The sequence below is a fragment of the Serinus canaria genome, chromosome 26 (assembly GCF_022539315.1).
Source record: "Serinus canaria isolate serCan28SL12 chromosome 26, serCan2020, whole genome shotgun sequence".
NCBI classification, from domain to species: domain Eukaryota; kingdom Metazoa; phylum Chordata; class Aves; order Passeriformes; family Fringillidae; genus Serinus; species Serinus canaria.
The window spans coordinates 4,543,839-4,561,545 of record NC_066339.1 but is presented as its reverse complement, the minus strand read 5'-3'; the positions used below and the strand labels follow the sequence as shown (position 1 = coordinate 4,561,545).

General features: G+C 48.5%; 1 protein-coding gene across 13 annotated transcripts; it reads left to right on the top strand.

The window, feature by feature from the left end:
* Positions 1 to 31: 31 nt before the first annotated feature.
* On the top strand, positions 32 to 15,653 carry NFYA (nuclear transcription factor Y subunit alpha). 13 transcript variants are annotated; one of them, XM_030231998.2, is made up of 10 exons: positions 32 to 192; positions 2,376 to 2,462; positions 4,445 to 4,531; positions 6,579 to 6,725; positions 8,074 to 8,205; positions 8,842 to 8,947; positions 9,399 to 9,547; positions 10,923 to 11,096; positions 11,766 to 11,867; positions 12,632 to 15,653. In XM_030231998.2, exons 2-10 carry the CDS (start codon positions 2,388 to 2,390, stop codon positions 12,683 to 12,685), a joined length of 1,026 nt encoding a protein of 341 aa, XP_030087858.1. In that variant the 5' UTR covers positions 32 to 192; positions 2,376 to 2,387; the 3' UTR covers positions 12,686 to 15,653. The 13 variants fall into 13 exon arrangements, with proteins under 13 accessions (XP_030087858.1, XP_050841147.1, XP_030087856.1 ...); XM_050985190.1 differs by having other exon boundaries at positions 33 to 192; positions 4,448 to 4,528; positions 9,381 to 9,547; XM_030231996.2 differs by having other exon boundaries at positions 33 to 192; positions 4,448 to 4,531; positions 9,381 to 9,547.
* The last annotated feature ends 2,054 nt before the right edge of the window (positions 15,654 to 17,707 follow it).

Below are 17,707 nucleotides of genomic sequence, written 5' to 3'. Positions count from 1 at the left end.
AGGCGCAGCGGCGGCGGGCAGGGCGCGGAGCGCGGTTGGGCGGCCGCGGCCGGGTGGAGGCCCCGCCCCTCGCCCCCTTTGTCCGCGGTTGGGCGCCATTTTGCGCGGCGGGCGAGTGCGGGCGCTGATTGGGCTTCGGGGCCCCGCGGCGGAGCCAATCAGCGCGGGGCGCGGACCGGGCAGCGCGGCACGGTGAGCGCGAGCGGCCAATATGGAGCCCCCGCGCGCCGGGATTGGCGGGGCCGCGGCCACTCAGGGGCTGAGGGGGGAACCGGGGCCGGGCCGGGCCGCGCTCGGGTTCGGCCGCGCCGGGGCCGCGGGGCGAGCGGGGCCGCGAGCAGCGGGGTCGGGTACTCCGCGGCCGGGCGGGGGGCGCGGGGTCGAGCGCCGCAGAGGGGCCCGGCTGTTCCCCCGGCGCGGCCCGGACCCGCAGCGCCCCGCCCTCCCCGGGAGCCTCCCCGCTGGCGGAGGGGCCCGGGCTGCCCCGTCCGCTCCCGGTGCGCGCGGTGCAGCTGCCCGGATTTGGGGCAGCCAGGGGCTCGAGCGCACCGGGAGACCCCCGGGCCAGGGCTTCCCGCGGTGACACCGCAGCCCCGGCTCATGCCTGGCTTGTGCCGGGAGTCAGAGCTAAGTCAGAGCTAAGCCCGAGCTCCGCATGTCGCGCTCAGATCGCCCCCGTGTTAAATCCCGCTCCGGGTGTGGGCGTGCGGTGTCCCGGGAGCTCGGGGACACGGTTCGAGCGATGCTCGGGAGCTCTCGGGCAGTTCGTGCCACTGCTTTGCTCTTGGTGTGGGTTGGCTGTTGAGGAAACTGCTCCTGGTGGAGCTATATTTGTATAAATATAAATTATGTGTATTATATATGTGTATATATATGTATAAATATTTGTATGTATTTTTGGAGCTGTCCTGTGCAGGGCCAGGAGTTTAATGATCCTAATGAGTCCCATACAACTCAGTACATATATACTTATATATATATATTTGTGTATATATATATATATATATATATATGTGTATATATATGTGTGTGGTGTCTATGTAAATATCTGCTGCTGGGACTGGAACACTCCCTGGTTCCCAGAGCATTCCCGGTGAGGAGGAGCTGCCCATGAGCTCTTTGGGGGAGGAGCTGCTATGCTCTGCCATAGATTGATCCCTGATCATTAATATTTAACTTGGCTACTCTGTGTTTAACGAAGGGGATGAGATAATCCCTTGGATGGTGAGGATCCAGAACCTTGTCCAGAACTTCAGTGTTGGGATCACAGAGCTGTTAATGTTTTAATTAAAATTTTTAATTTAAGGCAGAAATGAAGTATCCAGTGTGAAATTGAAGTGAGAACCTGACAGCAGCATTTTCAGAAAGAATATTTATCTTCTTTTATTCTGGCTGTGAAAAAGTCTCAGGAAGTGGGCAAAGGATGGGACTCAAACAGCAGCAGTAACCACAGCAACGGGTACAGAGAGTCTGTGACTTAATCCTGTCAGCATTCCTTGAAAAATGGAGGGAGCCAGAGGTTTTGTTGCTTTAGCCTTGGAAAATTAAAGTTCCAGGCTGTGGTTTTGTTCAGCAGGAACTTGTTCAGTCGTGGCATAAATCAAACACCTCACTAAAGCAGGAATTCTGCTGTTGTTGGGCTGGCCAGGAGAGAAGCAGTGGCAGGGAAAAGATGTTTTTATTTCAGCACAGTGGTGGTGATGTGTGCAGGGAAAGGGCCAAGGAATGAGGGGCAGCAAGAGGATGGAGGTGCTGGGAAATCTGCTTCCCAAAATCCATGAAGGCTGTATTTGAGTGTAGAAATACTTCTTTAGAGAAGAAATTCCTCCCTGTGAGGGTGAGGAGGCCCTGGGTTAGGAGCTGTGGCTGCCCCTGGATCCCTGGAAGTGCCCAAGGCCAGGTTGGGATGGTGGAAGGTGTCCCTGCCCACAGCAGGGGGTGGCACTGGGTGATCCTTAATGTCCCTTCCCACCCAATCCATTCCATGAGAGTAGAAAGAAAAATGAGGAGAAAATCCTTCAGAACTCTGCTGAATTCTTGAAGTGCAGTTCAATTTCCCATTTTGCGTTTCCTGAGCTTTCCCAGCAGTGTCACTCCCCTGTGGGGGCACCTGGCTGGAGCCCAGCCTCACAGAACTGGTGGAGTCCATGAAATCTGGGCCAGAATTGAGCTGGTTTTGCTGCTCACTGGGGTTGGATGTGCCTGAAGTGCCTCCTCTGATCATTGCTGAGATGGAGCAGCCCTGCCCTGGGGCAGCTCCTGCTTTGCTTGGCTTGGCAGCTGCTGGGGACAGTGGGGACTGCCAGGCCTGGGGACAGTGGGGGTTGCCAGGCCTGGGGACACAGCAGATCACCTGATTTTTGTTTTTCTTGCAGGGCTGAGGCACCATGGAGCAGTACACAGCCAACAGCAGCAGCTCCACGGAGCAGATCGTGGTGCAGGCAGGGCAGATCCAGCAGCAGGTATGGGATGGGGAATGGGGGAGCCCTTTGCACCCCTCAGAGGGGCACAGTGTGAGGAGGGAACTGTTGGGATAAAGCCCAAAGATTCCCTGTAGTTCCAAGGAAATGAGGGTTCTGAGCTCTTCCTTGAGGAGAGGTGCCAGAGCCTGAGCTTGGACAGTGGAACCTTCTCAGCTGTGACTGAAAGGGCACCTGGGGACAACATTGTCCTCTGTGGCTCTGAGAGTTCCAATTTCTTATTTACCTGTGAATAACACAGGAGCCACGTGGATCCAAAGAGCAAATACATCCCAGTTTGGAAAGAACTTGGTTTCAGCAGCACAATCCTGAATCCTCCTGGGTACCTGTTCACCTGACTTCTGTCACCTGGGCTCTGATGGCACCTGCCTGGAAGTCAGAGTAAATGTGGTTTTAAGAATACACTTAATATATTTTTTAAATAAAATTAAATTAAGATTTTTATATAAATATAACAAATTATTTAAAATTAAAGTTAAATTGTGGGTGTACATGTTACCAAATTTTAGTGTAGCAGGAAGTTTGCAAAATGGTAGTGACATATATAAAAATATATAAAAAATATATTAACACATCTCTGAAAAGGGAGGAAACAGAATAATAACAGAAACAAAGAAAAATTCCCCCAGAGTTGAAACAGATTTTGTTCAAGCCCACAGAGGTTTCCTCCAGCTTTACCAAATGAACGTTTATAGAGATTCTTTGTTTCAGAACAACAGGTGGAGCAAAAAAACCATACAGACCAGGAATTCAACCAGCCAAGGAGCTTTGGATGAACTCATCCATCCCACAAAGAAATTCATGTTGCAGAGTGCAAAACACCAGGGCTGAGTTTAGAGGGCTTGCTGATTTTGGCTGCTCAGCTTTCCCTATCCAGATTTGGGGATGTGTTTTCAGCTGCTGCTGAATTTTTCTTGCATCTTCTGCTCTAGTTTGAGGGGGTTTGGTGGTTGGCCATGCAAAGGGCTGAGCCACTGGGTGATGTTTTCAGGGAGATTTGCTTTGCTTTGGCCTCAGGAAGGACCAGATCCTTCCACTGGGTTTAGCTGGAGTTGACTTTTCCAGCCAGAACAAGATTGCACTTGAGATTAAAACATTTTATATTGAGGATTATCTGAAATACCTGTTTGCAGCAGATAACCAAAGATGTTATTGGTTTATTGACATTTTCTAGGTGAAAAGGAGATAAAACCAACTTTTTGCTTTCATTTTCAGTCCAACTTCTTAAAGGCTGTGTCTGATGTGAAACATTTGCTAAAATGAGTTGTTTTACCAGCCTTGCAGCACTTGGGGGGGAGCTGTCCTTCATCTCCCCATGCTCACACAGTCACTGGGAATATTTTGGGACTCTTAGCAAAGAGGCTAAAGATAGAAAAGGTTTTTAGCTCTCTCTGCAGCCTCTCCAGACTGTCCCTCAGGGTCCCTGGTGGGCAGCCACCAACACAGGGGTGGCACAGATGAGCTCAGACTTGGCTGCAGGAAGGGCTTTGTTGGGACAAACCAGTGTGCCCAAAATCTGGGACCCTTCACAGTGCCAGAACTGGGCAGTGAGCAGCCTAAAACCCTGAGAATGAACTTGAAATCCTGCAAAATCACCTGCCCTGTTCCCTGTGAGCTGGAATATTGAAACCTGAAACTTCAAAACTGAACCCCTGAAACTGAGCTTGAAATCCTGCAAAATGCCCTGCCCTGTTCCCTGTGAGCTGGAATATTGAAGCCTGAAATTTCACAATTAAACCCCTGAAACTGAGCTTGAAATCCTGCAAAATGCCCTGCCCTGTTCCCTGTGAGCTGAAATATTGAAGCCTGGCAGTGCCACATTCAGTTCCAGGGAACTCCATCCTTAGGTTTGCTAAAACTGCCGTTCCCCCTGTTCCTGGAGCAGTGTGTATGATCCCCACCCCCTGTCCCAGCAGTGTGTTGTGCATTTCCATGTTTCAAGCTCTCCCTGTTCCTGTTCCCAGCAGCAGGGAGGTGTCACAGCTGTCCAGCTGCAGACTGAGGCACAGGTGGCATCGGCCTCAGGCCAGCAAGTCCAGACCCTCCAGGTAGTGGTGACCTCTCTGATTGTGTTTCTGAGCACTGCATGACCCTCCCCAGCAGCACATATCTAATGCTGTGTTTTCCCAGGCTTTCCAGGGGGATGTGGAGCAGGAATCTCTACTGGGTGCTGCCCCTGGGGTTTGCTGTGGCATTGGAGCTGTTCCCGTTAGTGCATGGCAGGAATTCTGGGAGGGAGTAAAGTTCAGGGAGACTTTAAAGTTATAAACAGCAAAATGAGGAAGGAGCAGTTGGGATAAACCCCAAAGATTTCCTTAATTCCAAGGAAATGAGGGTTCTGAGCTCTTCCCTGAGGAGGGCTCTGCCTTCACTGCATGAGACACACAGAGGTGGTGCCAGAGCCTGAGCTTGGACAGTGGAACTGAAAGGGCACCTGGGGACAACGCTGGCCTCTGTGGCACTGAGAGATCCAATTTCTTATTTACCTGTGAACAACACAGGAGCCACGTGGATCCAAACAGCAAATACATCCCAGTTTGGAAAGAACTTGGTTCCAGTGTGAAGTGTTTCCTGTCTTGCAGCCTCCACTTCCTCAACTCACCCAGGCTTTCCAGGAGCCCTTTGTAGAGCAGTTGACAGACCCTGTGGCAGTTTTGCACTCAGGATTCTGGTTTTGTTTGGTTTGTAGTTCTTCAGAGCAAGCTGGTTCCAAGAGGCTGGGATGGCCCTGCCAGCTGCAGAATTAACACAGCATTTTTTATGTTCAGAGTTCAACTCAGATGCTGCCTCACTTGGATTGCTGGGCTCACTGGGGCCTCTGTTGGCTGTCATGTTCTCACCTTTTCTTTTCTAGTTTGCCTTGCTGTGATTCATTAACAACAATCCTGGAATGTCTTGTTTTCCTTTCTGCTTCTTGGATATTGTGCTGCTGCCTGTGCTTCTCTGTGCTGACCTGAGCATGCTCCTCCCTGTGTGACCCAGCCCAGGGGCTGAGGGCTTTGGATGGGACAGGGACAGGCTGAGGGACAGAGTGGGCACCTGGAAACTCCAATTCCCAGGGCAGGATTTGGCTCCTCACCCCCTGGGGTGTGAAACCCAGGAACTCGGTGGCTTTACCCCATTGTGATGTTCCTGTTCCCAAACAAATCAGATTTTGGGATCCCTGAGTTCATGAGACTGATTTTGCATTTGGGCTGTGGAGATGAGTATTTTCCAAGATGTGCTTGGGGAAATTGGGGACTTGGCAGGTGAGGGGGTTCAAACAGAGAGGTTTTCCCCTTGTTTTTGTTTCCATGGGCCTTTTTCCCAGTGACCAGAGAGATACCAGGTCCAAGAGCCCAGAGATTCTCAGGCCAGAGTTACCAGAGAATCCCAGACTGGTTTGGGTGGGAAGGGACCTTAAAGCTCAACCAGTTCCCACCCCAACACCTTCCCCTATCCCAGTGTGCTCCCAGCCCTGTCCAGCCTGTCCTTGGACACTTCAGGGATCCAGGGGCAGCCACAGCTTCTCTGAGCAGCCTGTGCTAGGGCCTCCCCACCCTCACACTTTATATTTATTTATATTTATAGATCCAGTCTAAGCCTTTTTGGGCCCAGAAGTAGCTGCTGCTCATCCCCTTTGAGTTTTCCTCCCTGAACTCCATTTTGTGTTGCTCCAGTTACAGTGGAGTTTCTCTCAGCACATCCCATGCTCCATGTCAGTTTGGAAATGGGAATGTTGTAGGCATGAAATTGGAGAGAGCTGAAGCCACCTCAGAACCTCCCTGTCAGAGTTCTCTTAATGGGAACCTCAACTAAAAAAATCTCAATAGGAACCTCAGCTAAAAAATCAGTAATTGTGAGCTGAACAATGAAGTTTTTTATCCCACTTTGCTCTTGGGCTGTGCATGAAGGTAGTCCTTGTGGCTGAAAAATGTGATTTTTGTGCTTTATAACCACAAGAGTGCAAGAGAAGCAGATAACTCAGGAAATCCATAGCACTGGAAGGCAGAGCTGCTTTGAAGCAGCTCAGTGCCCGTTCCCAGTTCCTCTGCCCCACGAATAGGGTGGGCTCTGGGGCTGCTCTGGTGGGGTTTTCATTGTGTTTTGTTGTTGCAGGTGCAGGGGCAGCCTCTGATGGTGCAGGTGAGCGGGGGGCAGCTCATCACCTCCACGGGCCAGCCCATCATGGTGCAGGCCGTGCCCGGGGGCCAGGGCCAGACCATCATGCAGGTGCCCGTGTCTGGCACGCAGGGGCTGCAGCAGGTGAGACACCCCGGGGGCACTGCACTGCTCTGGGATGCTGCCATGCCACACAGGGCTCTGCTCAGCACCACAGCACCGGGCTGAGCTGGGTCTGGGTGGCTCTGGCACGGTGGGGATGAGTGGAAGTGCTTTCTGAACTGAGTTTTGGTGGTTTGTGGCCTGGTGCAAAGCTTTTAGTGCTAAAACACTGCTGGGTTGGTTTGGGGTTTTTCATGGAATGGTTTAGGTTGGATGAGATCTTAAAGCTCATCTAGTTGCACCCCCCCTTGCCAGAGGTTTCTATGGGGTTTTTCATCATGGAATGATTTGGGTTGGATGAGACCTTAAAGCTCATCCAGGTGCACCCTCCTGCCATAGGCAGGGATTCCTGTCATGTGGGATACCTTCCCACAGAGCAGGATTTTTGTCTCTTGGGATATTTTATCTGGCCCTTGCAATGTATTTGGGGATCTGGTGCCTGTTCCATTTATGGCTCAGAAAGAGGATTAAAATAAAAAAAAATATAAGAAAGCTTCTTGCAAGTAATTTGTGCTTGAGCCCCTCTAATGTGTGATGGGGGATTTAAACATCCCTGTTGCACAGAAGGCAGTAGTGAAGGAGGTTCAGGAAATGGATTTTTTGGAAATAATTACCTGTTTAAAAGACAGTTGGTAAATTTAAGGATGTGGTTGAAGTGTTCCTGAATAGCAAAGGGAAGAACTGGAACCATGGCATAATGAAAGTGTCCTGATGATTTAGGATGGGATTTAGGAACCCAGCACAGTCCAGGAAGGCAAATGATGTCACAGTGTTTGGAGAGGTTTGTTTCATATTTCCTTTGCTGCAAACCACTGTAATTTGTATGAGGTTCTTCTCAGTCTGGTTGGTGGAGGAAAATCCATAAACACAAACTCCAAACCATATTCCAGCTCTTCTTTTTCAATCTCAGAACGTTCCACAGTGGTGGAAAGACTCTGCAAAGCTGAGGACAACTTTATAAATCCCAGAAGTACTTCTGAGTGCTGGATAATTAACACCCCCCAGATGTCTTAAATCTTAGTCCTCCTCTTCCACCTGCCTGTTTGTTCCCAGTGGATGTGAATAATTGATTTCTCCTGAGTGATTTATTGTGTGAGCAGTGCAGAACTGCTGGAGCACAGTGACACAGCACTCTGCTCCCTCTGCCCTGTGTGGCTGTGGCACAGGGAGCAATCCATTAAAACTCCTCATTCTCAGCTGGAAAAAGAGAAGACTCCCTGCTTCCTTTTTCTGTGCAACAGTAAATCACCCTCAGAGATGACTTGGTCATGCTGAGGAGGGAGAAATCAGAGGCATAGTTAATGTTCCTTTCTGACTCTTTCTTCCACAGATTCAGTTGGTCCAGCCAGGTCAGATTCAGATTCAAGGTGGGCAGGCTGTGCAGGTACAGGGGCAGCAGGGCCAGACCCAGCAGATCATTATACAGCAGCCCCAGACTGCAGTTACTGCTGGCCAGACACAGGTAACTGCACCAGCATGAAAGGCTTTTCTGCAGAGGAACAGGAAGAGAAACTTGACAAATGACTTAAGATGTGGTTAAGTAAAAAAAAAAAAAAAATATTAATATTGAGGAGAACTTGAGAATGTGTCATGTTTTTGTAGTGTTTCATACATGACTCTGGGGCAGAAAAAGCAGATTGCATGTTTTTCTCCATCGTGTTTCTGTATTTTATTGGTTCGTGGTTGTTTTTGTCTCTTTGTTGAAGTTTGAAAACATGAAGCATTGCTAATTCCATACTTGGGCCATTATGTGCAGTAGTCCAGTCACACCTGGGGTTTCTGCTGATGCTTTTGGTTAGGGCCAAAATTAAATTTTGGAGCAGAACAGTCTTCCTTTCACATCTTCATAGTGAGACAGGAAACTTAGAATTTGGGGTTTTTTTCATTATTGAACTGTTGGAAAATGCATCTTACATGTGCTTCAGGTGTTTGATCTCCAGGTATTTGCTCTGTGCTCCAGCCTGTTTCTCACTGCTGCTGCTGAGGCAGCAGAAACAGACACCTGGAACACCTCAAGCACCATGTATTCGTTCAGGAACTGTAAACCCTGGAAAAAAGAGGCACTTTGTAAGGTTGTTGTGCTCTTTGTTTTGTTCAGACCCAGCAGCAGATTGCAGTGCAAGGCCAGCAGGTTGCCCAGGCTGCTGAGGGCCAGACCATCGTGTACCAGCCCGTGAATGCTGATGGCACCATCCTGCAGCAAGGTAGGAGGGCTGGGAGGAGCCAGGGCACCTCTTGGAGAGGCTTTGTAGTTATTGAGGTGTTTGTGTGCTCTGCAGGAATTCACTCCAGGGTTCCTTCCCCAGAAACAGAAAACCTCCTTGTCTCTGGCAAGGCTTGGTAGAATAAAACCCCTGAATTTTGCTTTCCCACCTCAGGAGTACATGGTTACTCACAGTGAGGTTACAAATGCAAAAACCAGGAATTCTAATGGAATTTAATCCCTTACTTCAGCACTTTCCTGACTCTCTGCATGTTTTGGAAGGATGAATGAGTAAAACACAGAAGTGGGACTAATGCTGTTCCCTTCTTTTTGTGTGCATGTTTTTGTTTCTTTTTTCTTTCTCTCTCTCTCTTTTCTTTTTTCTTTTTTTTTTTTTTTTCTTCCCTTTCCTTTTGTGTTCTACTTCCTTAAAGTTACAGTCCCTGTTACAGGCATGATCACCATCCCTGCAGCCAGCCTGGCTGGAGCCCAGATTGTGCAAACAGGAGCCAACACCAACACCACCAGCAGTGGCCAAGGGACGGTCACAGTGACACTGCCAGTGGCTGGGAACGTGGTCAATTCAGGGGGAATGGTCATGGTAGGTGTGAAATCCCCACTGCTGCCTCTGGAGGCTGAGCTTTGAGGTGTTTGCACTCAAATCTAGCAGGATTTTCACCAGGGTAGGGATGGGGTAGTGGGAATGGCTGTAAGTCGAAGGAGGGCAGGGTTGGGTGGGATATTGGGAAGGAATTGCTCCCTGGAGGGTGGGGAGGCACAGGGACCCCAGAGCAGCTGTGGCTTCTCCATCCCAGGCTGGAGCACCTGGGATAGTGGAAGGTGTCCCTGAAGGTTGGAATTGGGGGATCCCTGAGATCCCTTCCACCCCAAACCATCCTGTGATTCCCTGATAAACTCTTGTCTGAGATTGAGGTACCATGATCAGTCCCCTCTGTGAGTTCCATTAGTTTATAGTTTAAACAATACAGATTTCCAGCTCCAAAGGCCTGGATCCTGCTGGGATCTTTGCTCTGGACTTTCTCCCACAGCAGCTCAGAAATCTAGAAACTGAAATCCAAACTGAGCTGATGAGCAAAGGTTTAAATAGATCAAGTCAATTCTTATTTTCTTGAGGATCCCTTAGGATTTGTTTCCCTCATTTGCAGAGGTTTTTCCTGCCAGTTCCTTTTTCTTTGTAGTGTGAACCTCTTGCACATTGCTGGTCCCCACTAGATGTCAGCAGCTCTGCAGTGTTGGCTTAGAGGTGCTCTGGAATGAAATAATTGAAATAAGAGATAACCCAAAAGAAAGGGAAGCACCAGCCATGTCCTGCTTGTTTAACTGTCCAAAAAGCAGCAGCACAGTCATGGAATTGTGTTGAAATTGTCAAGGACATATTTTATGAAAAATCCCTTTTGCTAGGATGTTTTTCTCCTGAGAAGCTGAGAGGCCTCAGAAACAAAATGTAAACAATGATTCTCTGCTGCTGTGGAGTGTAACAGGTGGATCTGGGATTAATCTCATCTGGTTGTTTTTAATTAATGGCCAATCCCAGCCCAGCTGGCTCAGACTCTCTGGTCAGCCACAAGATTTTATAATCATCCATTCCTTTCCTTTCAAGCCTTCTGATGGAATCCTTTCTTGTATTCTTTTAGTATAGTTTTAATATAATATATATATCATAAAATAATCAATCAGCCTTCTGAACCATGGAGTCAGACCCTCATCTCTTCCCTTGCCCTGAGACCCCTGTGAACACCACCACACTTTATCAGGAAAGCCCAGCAGGACTGATAAGGAATTCATTTGTTTTTATTGGTTTTGCAGTTTGAGAACAGCTGCATTGCTCCTTTTCACTTAAACACCTGCATTACCTGAGCAAACCTCACTTCCTATTTCAATCCTGGGCTTTTTGATGCCATTTTTGTGTTCAGTTTGTGCTGAGCTGCAAGCACTGACTCCCCCTGTGTGTGCAGATGGTGCCTGGAGCTGGCTCAGTCCCAGCCATCCAGAGGATCCCTCTGCCTGGAGCAGAGATGCTGGAAGAGGAGCCCCTCTACGTCAATGCCAAGCAGTACCACCGCATCCTGAAGAGGAGGCAGGCCCGGGCCAAGCTGGAAGCAGAGGGGAAAATCCCCAAAGAGAGAAGGGTGAGAATAAAACTCAGATTTAACCCAGGGTGGCTCTGTGACAAAGGCACAGAATCCCACCTGGGCTGGAAAATGAGGGTTAGAACCTTGGTGCTCCTCAGTCTTACGGTGGTTTTGATGTTGTTGATGAGCTGCATCAGAGTAAATTGTTTAAATCCCTTGAGGATAATTCTGCTTATTTGGGGTGGGTTTTGGGAGTGTCTGGAGCTGTGTGTGAGCGTGTACTGACTGTCAGCACAGTGTCTGTGGGAGGGGATGGATGGGGATTGGGAATGTCCTCTGGGAAAGCAGTGACTGGGAATTTCCTCTGGGGAAAGCAGTAACTGGAAATCTGTGGAGCAGAGGAGGGATGGGGACTGGGAATTTCCTCTGGGAAAGCAGTGACTGGGAATTTCCCCTGGAGAGGCAGTGACTGGGAATTTCTTCTGGGGAAAGCAGTAACTGGGAATCTGTGGGGCAGGGGATGGATGGAGACTGGGAATTTCCCCTGGGGAGGCAATGGCTGGGAATCTGTGGGACAGAGGATGGATGGGGATTGGGAATTTCCCTTGGAGAGGCAGTGACTGGGAATCTGTGAGGCAGGAGGATGGATGGGGACTGGGAATGTCCTGTGGGAAGGCAGTGGCTGGAGGAGTGGCTGCTCCCTCACCTGCCCTTCCCTCCCTGCAGAAATACCTGCACGAGTCCCGGCACCGGCACGCCATGGCCCGGAAACGGGGAGAGGGGGGTCGCTTCTTCTCCCCCAAGGAAAAGGACAGCCCTCACATGCAGGTGAGTGGGGCTGGGGCAAAACCCCTCCCAACCCTCCAGGACACACATCAGAGCTGTCTGTGCTGCTTTGGTTGGGTTTTTGGGCTTGGCTGCTGCCCCTTGTCCCACCCTGCCTCTGAATTTTTCATCTGTTGCCCCTTGGCCCTCCCTGCCTTTAGATTTATTCCAAGCATTGGGAATAAAACCTCCTGTCACTGCTTGTGGAGAGCCAGGGATGTTTGCCCTGAGGAATGAAATGACAATGATGTGGGTAGAAGTGTGTTCACTTTGTAGTTCTCGGGATAAATGCACACAAACATTCTGTTGGTAAAACAGCCTTTCTGGTTGGGGACTGGGGTGTTCTTTCAGGACATCAGTTAAAGGAGGAGACTCCTTATCTTTACATCTGATGAGAAATTTAAAAAATGGGGATATCTGATTCTTAGCTGCATCTTGATTTGCATAAAAGGTGCAAGGCAATTTTCAAAGGGACATGATGGAGTAGAGTGAAGAGGTTCTGTGGTTGCTCAGTGCTTTAGAACAGTCCTGTGCCTTTAGGGAGTGTTCCTTATTTTGAACTAAAATCATTCCTAAATGCTGGTCCTAAATACCAGAAACAATAAATTCCTGGGAGGCATTAGGATTTTTGTGGCCTGTAAAACCCAGGAAAAGCAGGAGAGTTTTGGGGATCAAGGGAAGTGCAGGAGTGTCTCCTCCTGATGGCTGTGTGTGGTTCTCTCTGCTCCATGGAAAAACGTGGAATTTCCACCCTTTTGTGTCTGCAGGATCCAACTCAGAGCAACGAAGAAGCAATGACACAGATGATCAGGGTCTCCTAACCCCTGCTTCCAGGGAAAAACACCTGAAGGGAATTCCCATCCCTCCTGCCAGCCTGTCCTGCCTGCCCAGAGTGTCCAGTGAACCCTGGAGTGGGACAATCTCCATGTCACAGCCTGTCCTTTTCCAGAGAGCAAGCACCACGTGTTGAGGACGTGCTTGAGGTTTCAACTCTTCCAACAGAACCTTTCAGACTTCTTGGTGCCCTCTCCTGATCCAGCACAGGGAATTCGGAGTCCAAGTGCTCATCTCTGGTTTTCCTTCATTTCCCCACCTCAGTCCCTGTGCCTGGTGCAGCTCAGCCCTGCCCAGGGACAGATTCCAGCTCCTCCAGCCAGCCCTGAGGGGCTGCACCACAGGGCTGGCTCTGAGATTTGTTACTCCATCCACTCCTCACCCCTTTGGGCTTGGTTTTCCCTGAGCTGGGTCCTGCACTTCTGACCCTGGCAGAAACTGAAGGGGATTCTTTTCAATTCCACCTTGTAAATGTGTAAAGAAGCTCTGGGAAAGGTTCAGCCATCCAATCAATGCTAGAAATAGTCCAGATTGCTGCAGGGCTTGATGTGTTGTGTGTCTGTTGCAAGTGGGGTGGGAGAGGGAGATGTGGGGGGGATTGGGGCAGTAAATCAGTCTCTGGCTGGGTCTGGATGTTCATTGCCAGTACTTGTTGCTTTGGAAGAAAACTGGATGTGGGTATAGAAAGGATTGAAACTTCTCAGTGACTCTCTTCCAAAGGATTTTTTTTTTTTTTTGTCATTTTTTTTCTCACCTGTCTGTGTTGTCCATGGTTCCTCCCCCAGTGTCACAGTGGTGGCACTTGGCCATGGCTGGGATGGAGTTTCTGGTGCCTCAATCATTTCTGCAGTTCCAGAGTGAGGGATGATTCAGGACAGCAGCAGCTGGGGCAGCTCAGCCTGAGGAACCTGAAGGACTCAGCAGATACTGATGAACCTTTCATGCTTTTTATAAATTAAGCTCTTAAAAACAAAACAGAAGTGGCACTTAGCAAAGGAGCAATACTTACATTATTGAAAAATAGGATTTTCCCATGACCTACAGCTGGTTTTGGGCTGAGCATCTCCACAGAACAGAGTTTTAATTTAGATTCTAAGCCTGCTCTGTTATAATTTGAATTTTGGTGGTGGGAGCAGTAATTAAAAGCATTTAACAGGTGATTTCTTCTCACCTTGATGAGTTACACAGCTGCTCTGGGGATCAGCTGCCTGCTGGAGCCCCAGAATTTGCAGGTTTTGTGTCCTGCAGTTCAAACTGGATGACAGCAGTGAAGTTTGGGGTTGGGAATGTGCTGGGTGAGTGAACCTGGCCAGGTGAGGAGTGAGCAGTTAGTGAGGAAATGCTGCCAGGGCTGGGTGAGACTGGGTTCAAGTGACAAGGAAATGCAGCTTGGAAATGACATTTCCTCCCTCCCATCTTCTCCCATTCACTGGAAGCTCATGGCTGAAGACAAAGTGGAGGACAAATCAAGAGGATACGAAAGGACAGAGCCTGGAAAATGCTGTTTGCTTTGGATGAAATAAAAATACTAAACCTGAGAGGGAGGAGGAGGAGTGTTGGATCCTTGTGAGCAGGCAATCCTGGAGGAAGAGGAGCCTGTTCAGGAGGAGCTGCAGAGGGTTTGGAATTGGCAGCTGGATCTCCAGATCCAGCTGAGCTCCTTGGTGAATCCTGGTTCCTGTCCCTCCCCACAGCTGGGAAGGACACTCAGGGACACCTGCAGCTGCAGGAGGAGCTGGCCTGGCTCCTGGCAGGCAAATAAATCTTCTTTCTTTCAGTTTTTGTCCCAGGTTAGATGACTGATCTGACACTCTGCTCCCAACTCTTACTGAGGATTTATTTCTGATCATCTCAAGGGCATTTCTAACGTGGATGGCATCCTCAGGGCCTCTGCTTGCCTCTGCCTTAAATCCTGGTCCAGTTCCAGCACTGCTTTTCCTCAGCTGGAAACTCACACAGCATTTCCTGGCTCTCCCCATTTCAGGAATGTGCAGCTCCTGAAGGGATTTTGGTTGAATTTGCAGCATTACTGTAAATATTTTTTTGTTGGAATATTTGCGTGCTGGAGTGAGATCCTCTCTCTGATGTTTTTTGCTCTTCAGTTGATGCTAAATCTGTCCTGGAACTCCTTTTTGAGAGCTGGAAATTCGGGAAGCAAGATTATTGCTCTGACATAGATTTTGTTTCATTTTTTAAATAAGTAATTTACTTTTCTTTAAAAACTTGTAAACTTTTTCCCCAATATCCCTTCATATCTAGGTTCTCTGATCTGTTGTAGGTTATGTGTGAAGAAACATGGATTTGTGTTCTAGGAAGTCTTATTGTTAATATTTTAAATAGTGATGTGGAAGGCCAAGTGCTCCTATCATATTTTTTTTTAATTTGTTTTGTGTTCTGTGTATCACTGCTGAAAGTTGTGTTTATTTGGTGAGCTTGGAGCCAGCAGTCAACACCAAAAATACCTGCTTTCTTTTCCAGGCAAATCTGTGAAAATTGGAGACATGTCCACTTCAAACCTCCCTAAGAAATTAAATTAAAATTCTTTGTAGGTTGGCTGCACTTGAGCAAAACCTTCACTTTAGGAGTGAGGATGAAAGAAGAGGTTTGGGGAGAAAAGTGTTTGATTGACCCAGAGCAGCAAAGCATCAAACCCATCCAAACCCAGATTTATAGAGTGTAAAGATCAGGATTTGGAAGATAAATGGTCCTCAAGTGATGCTAAATGGCTTTAAGGCCCTGCATGTTCAAAAGAAGGGAAAAATAATAAAACTTTTCTTTGTGAAGGGGCGTGGGAGGGTCCTGAGCTAAACGGAATGTCAGGCAAAGTTTGTACATAGTTCAAAGTTTTTAATTTTTTTTATATGATGCATTTTTTCAAGTGTATTTTGGTCTTTAATAGATGCAATTGTAAGTACTGTGTACACTCTCCAGCTAATAAAATTTATAAACTGAGAAGGTTTTGGGAGTTTTGTGATGGGCAGGGGGAGCTTTGGGGTGGCTGGACAGCACCAACTCCACACCAACATTTCACCATCCCAAAAGCCCCCGAGCACAAAGCTGGCAGCCTGAATTCTTTCCAGAATTGGTCAACACAGCGATGATCACACACACAAAAAACCACAATACAAACAAATAATAAAGAAGGAAATGACAGGATGTAAGACCAGAGAGGGGGAGGTTGGGACAGGAAATGAGAACAATCACACGAGCCTGTTCAGGAAGTCAGAAATCAGTTTCTTTAGCTGTTATGATGTAATTTTCAAGCCTTTTTGGTTTTTTTTTGCAGTAGAATCATAAAATCATCTCAGCTCTAATGGGAAAACCCTTGGTACTGTGGAGCCACATCAAAGCAGTCACAAGAGTTTCCTTTTCTCTCTCACCCTCCCCTTCAGAACTGCAGGAGCTCTCAGAGTTTATCCAGCCCAGGATCCATTCCCGGCCTTCCCACCTTCCCTAATGGATCCAGGATCCATTCCCTGCCTTCCCACCTTCCCTAATGGATCCAGGATCCATTCCCTGCCTTCCCACCTTCCCTAATGGATCCAGGATCCATTCCCAGCCTTCCCACCTTCCCTAATGGATCCAGGATCCATTCCCTACCTTCCCTAATGGATCCAGGATCCATTCCCTGCCTTCCCACCTTCCCTAATGGATCCAGGATCCATTCCCTGCCTTCCCACCTTCCCTAATGGATCCAGGATCCATTCCCTGCCTTCCCACCTTCCCTAATGGATCCAGGATCCATTCCCTACCTTCCCTAATGGATCCAGGATCCATTCCCTGCCTTCCCACCTTCCCTCCCTCCCCTCCCACCCAGCTTCCAGCCTGGAGTCTTCCTGCAATCTTGATACCCAACAAACTGAACCCATTTCTGTGCCCTGTTCAGCAGCCTCGCTCTCAGCTCAGGGAATGAAGGGGAAAATCTCAGCAGCTGAATTTGGGGATTGATCCCTGATCCCTGAGGATGTTTGCTGCTATCACCACACCACCAGGGCTCTGCACCAACAGGGGTGTAATTTGTAATAAAGCCCAGCCAGGTTTATCCTGGAGGGCAGGTGTGTGTTAATAAACAACAAACAGGGAAATGCAGTTATTTCTTTGTGAAACAAATCACTACTTTGGAGTGCAAATTCCACCCCAGGAGCTCAAGCTGATGACAATTGATACTATAAAGTGGACAAATATTTTCCAAGAAGCCCCTTGTTTATTAGAATATGTCAAATGCATTACTTGTCTCTCTGAAGCACAGGAAAAATCTCAAAGGTTTAAATTAAAGCAGATTTTTTACCACTTTGCTGAATCTCATCAGAATGGACAGCAATTCATATTTTTTTGGTGAATGTTTAGGTCCAGAGGAAGGAGCTCACTTGGCTGTGGTGCTGTATCAGCAGTTGCCAGACATGAGCAGTTTCCTCTATTTGGGTTTTTAGCTCCCTGCTCTTTCAAAAAAACAGAGTAATTTGGGAATCAAATGCACCACAGCTTTGCTCTGGGTTTGCCCACCAAGGTGCTGTGCTGTTAGAAAAGTGCAGATATTTTCCAGGGCAATTCTGCATCCAGGTCTTTCTTTTCCCTCGCCCCATCACCATCCTCAGCAGCTGGGTACAAACTGAGCTGGGTGGTTTTAGCTGAAGTGGTTTTGGCTTCTGGGTTTCAGCCTCAGTTCATCTCCAGCTGCAAAAGTTTCCTCCTTGCCTCATGAAACTGGGGAGGAGCAGAGGGGATGTGTGGTGAAAGGGAATGTGAGATTTAATGGGGCTTGGGGCAGAGTTCCCCTGAATTTGGGACAGCGTTTTGCACCAAATCCAAGTTTGGGGTTTCCTGTTGGCTCTCACAGGACAGGAGCACTGAGGGACAGGGAGTTCCTTTTTTTGATTTTTTGCAAACAGCCCCAAAAGTTCTGATGAACCTCGAGTTGTGATTCATTGAGGGGGAAGGCAGGAAAAAACAACCCCCACGGAGTGTCCAGGTCACCCAGCCCAGGAACAGAGCCAACATCAGCACAGAGG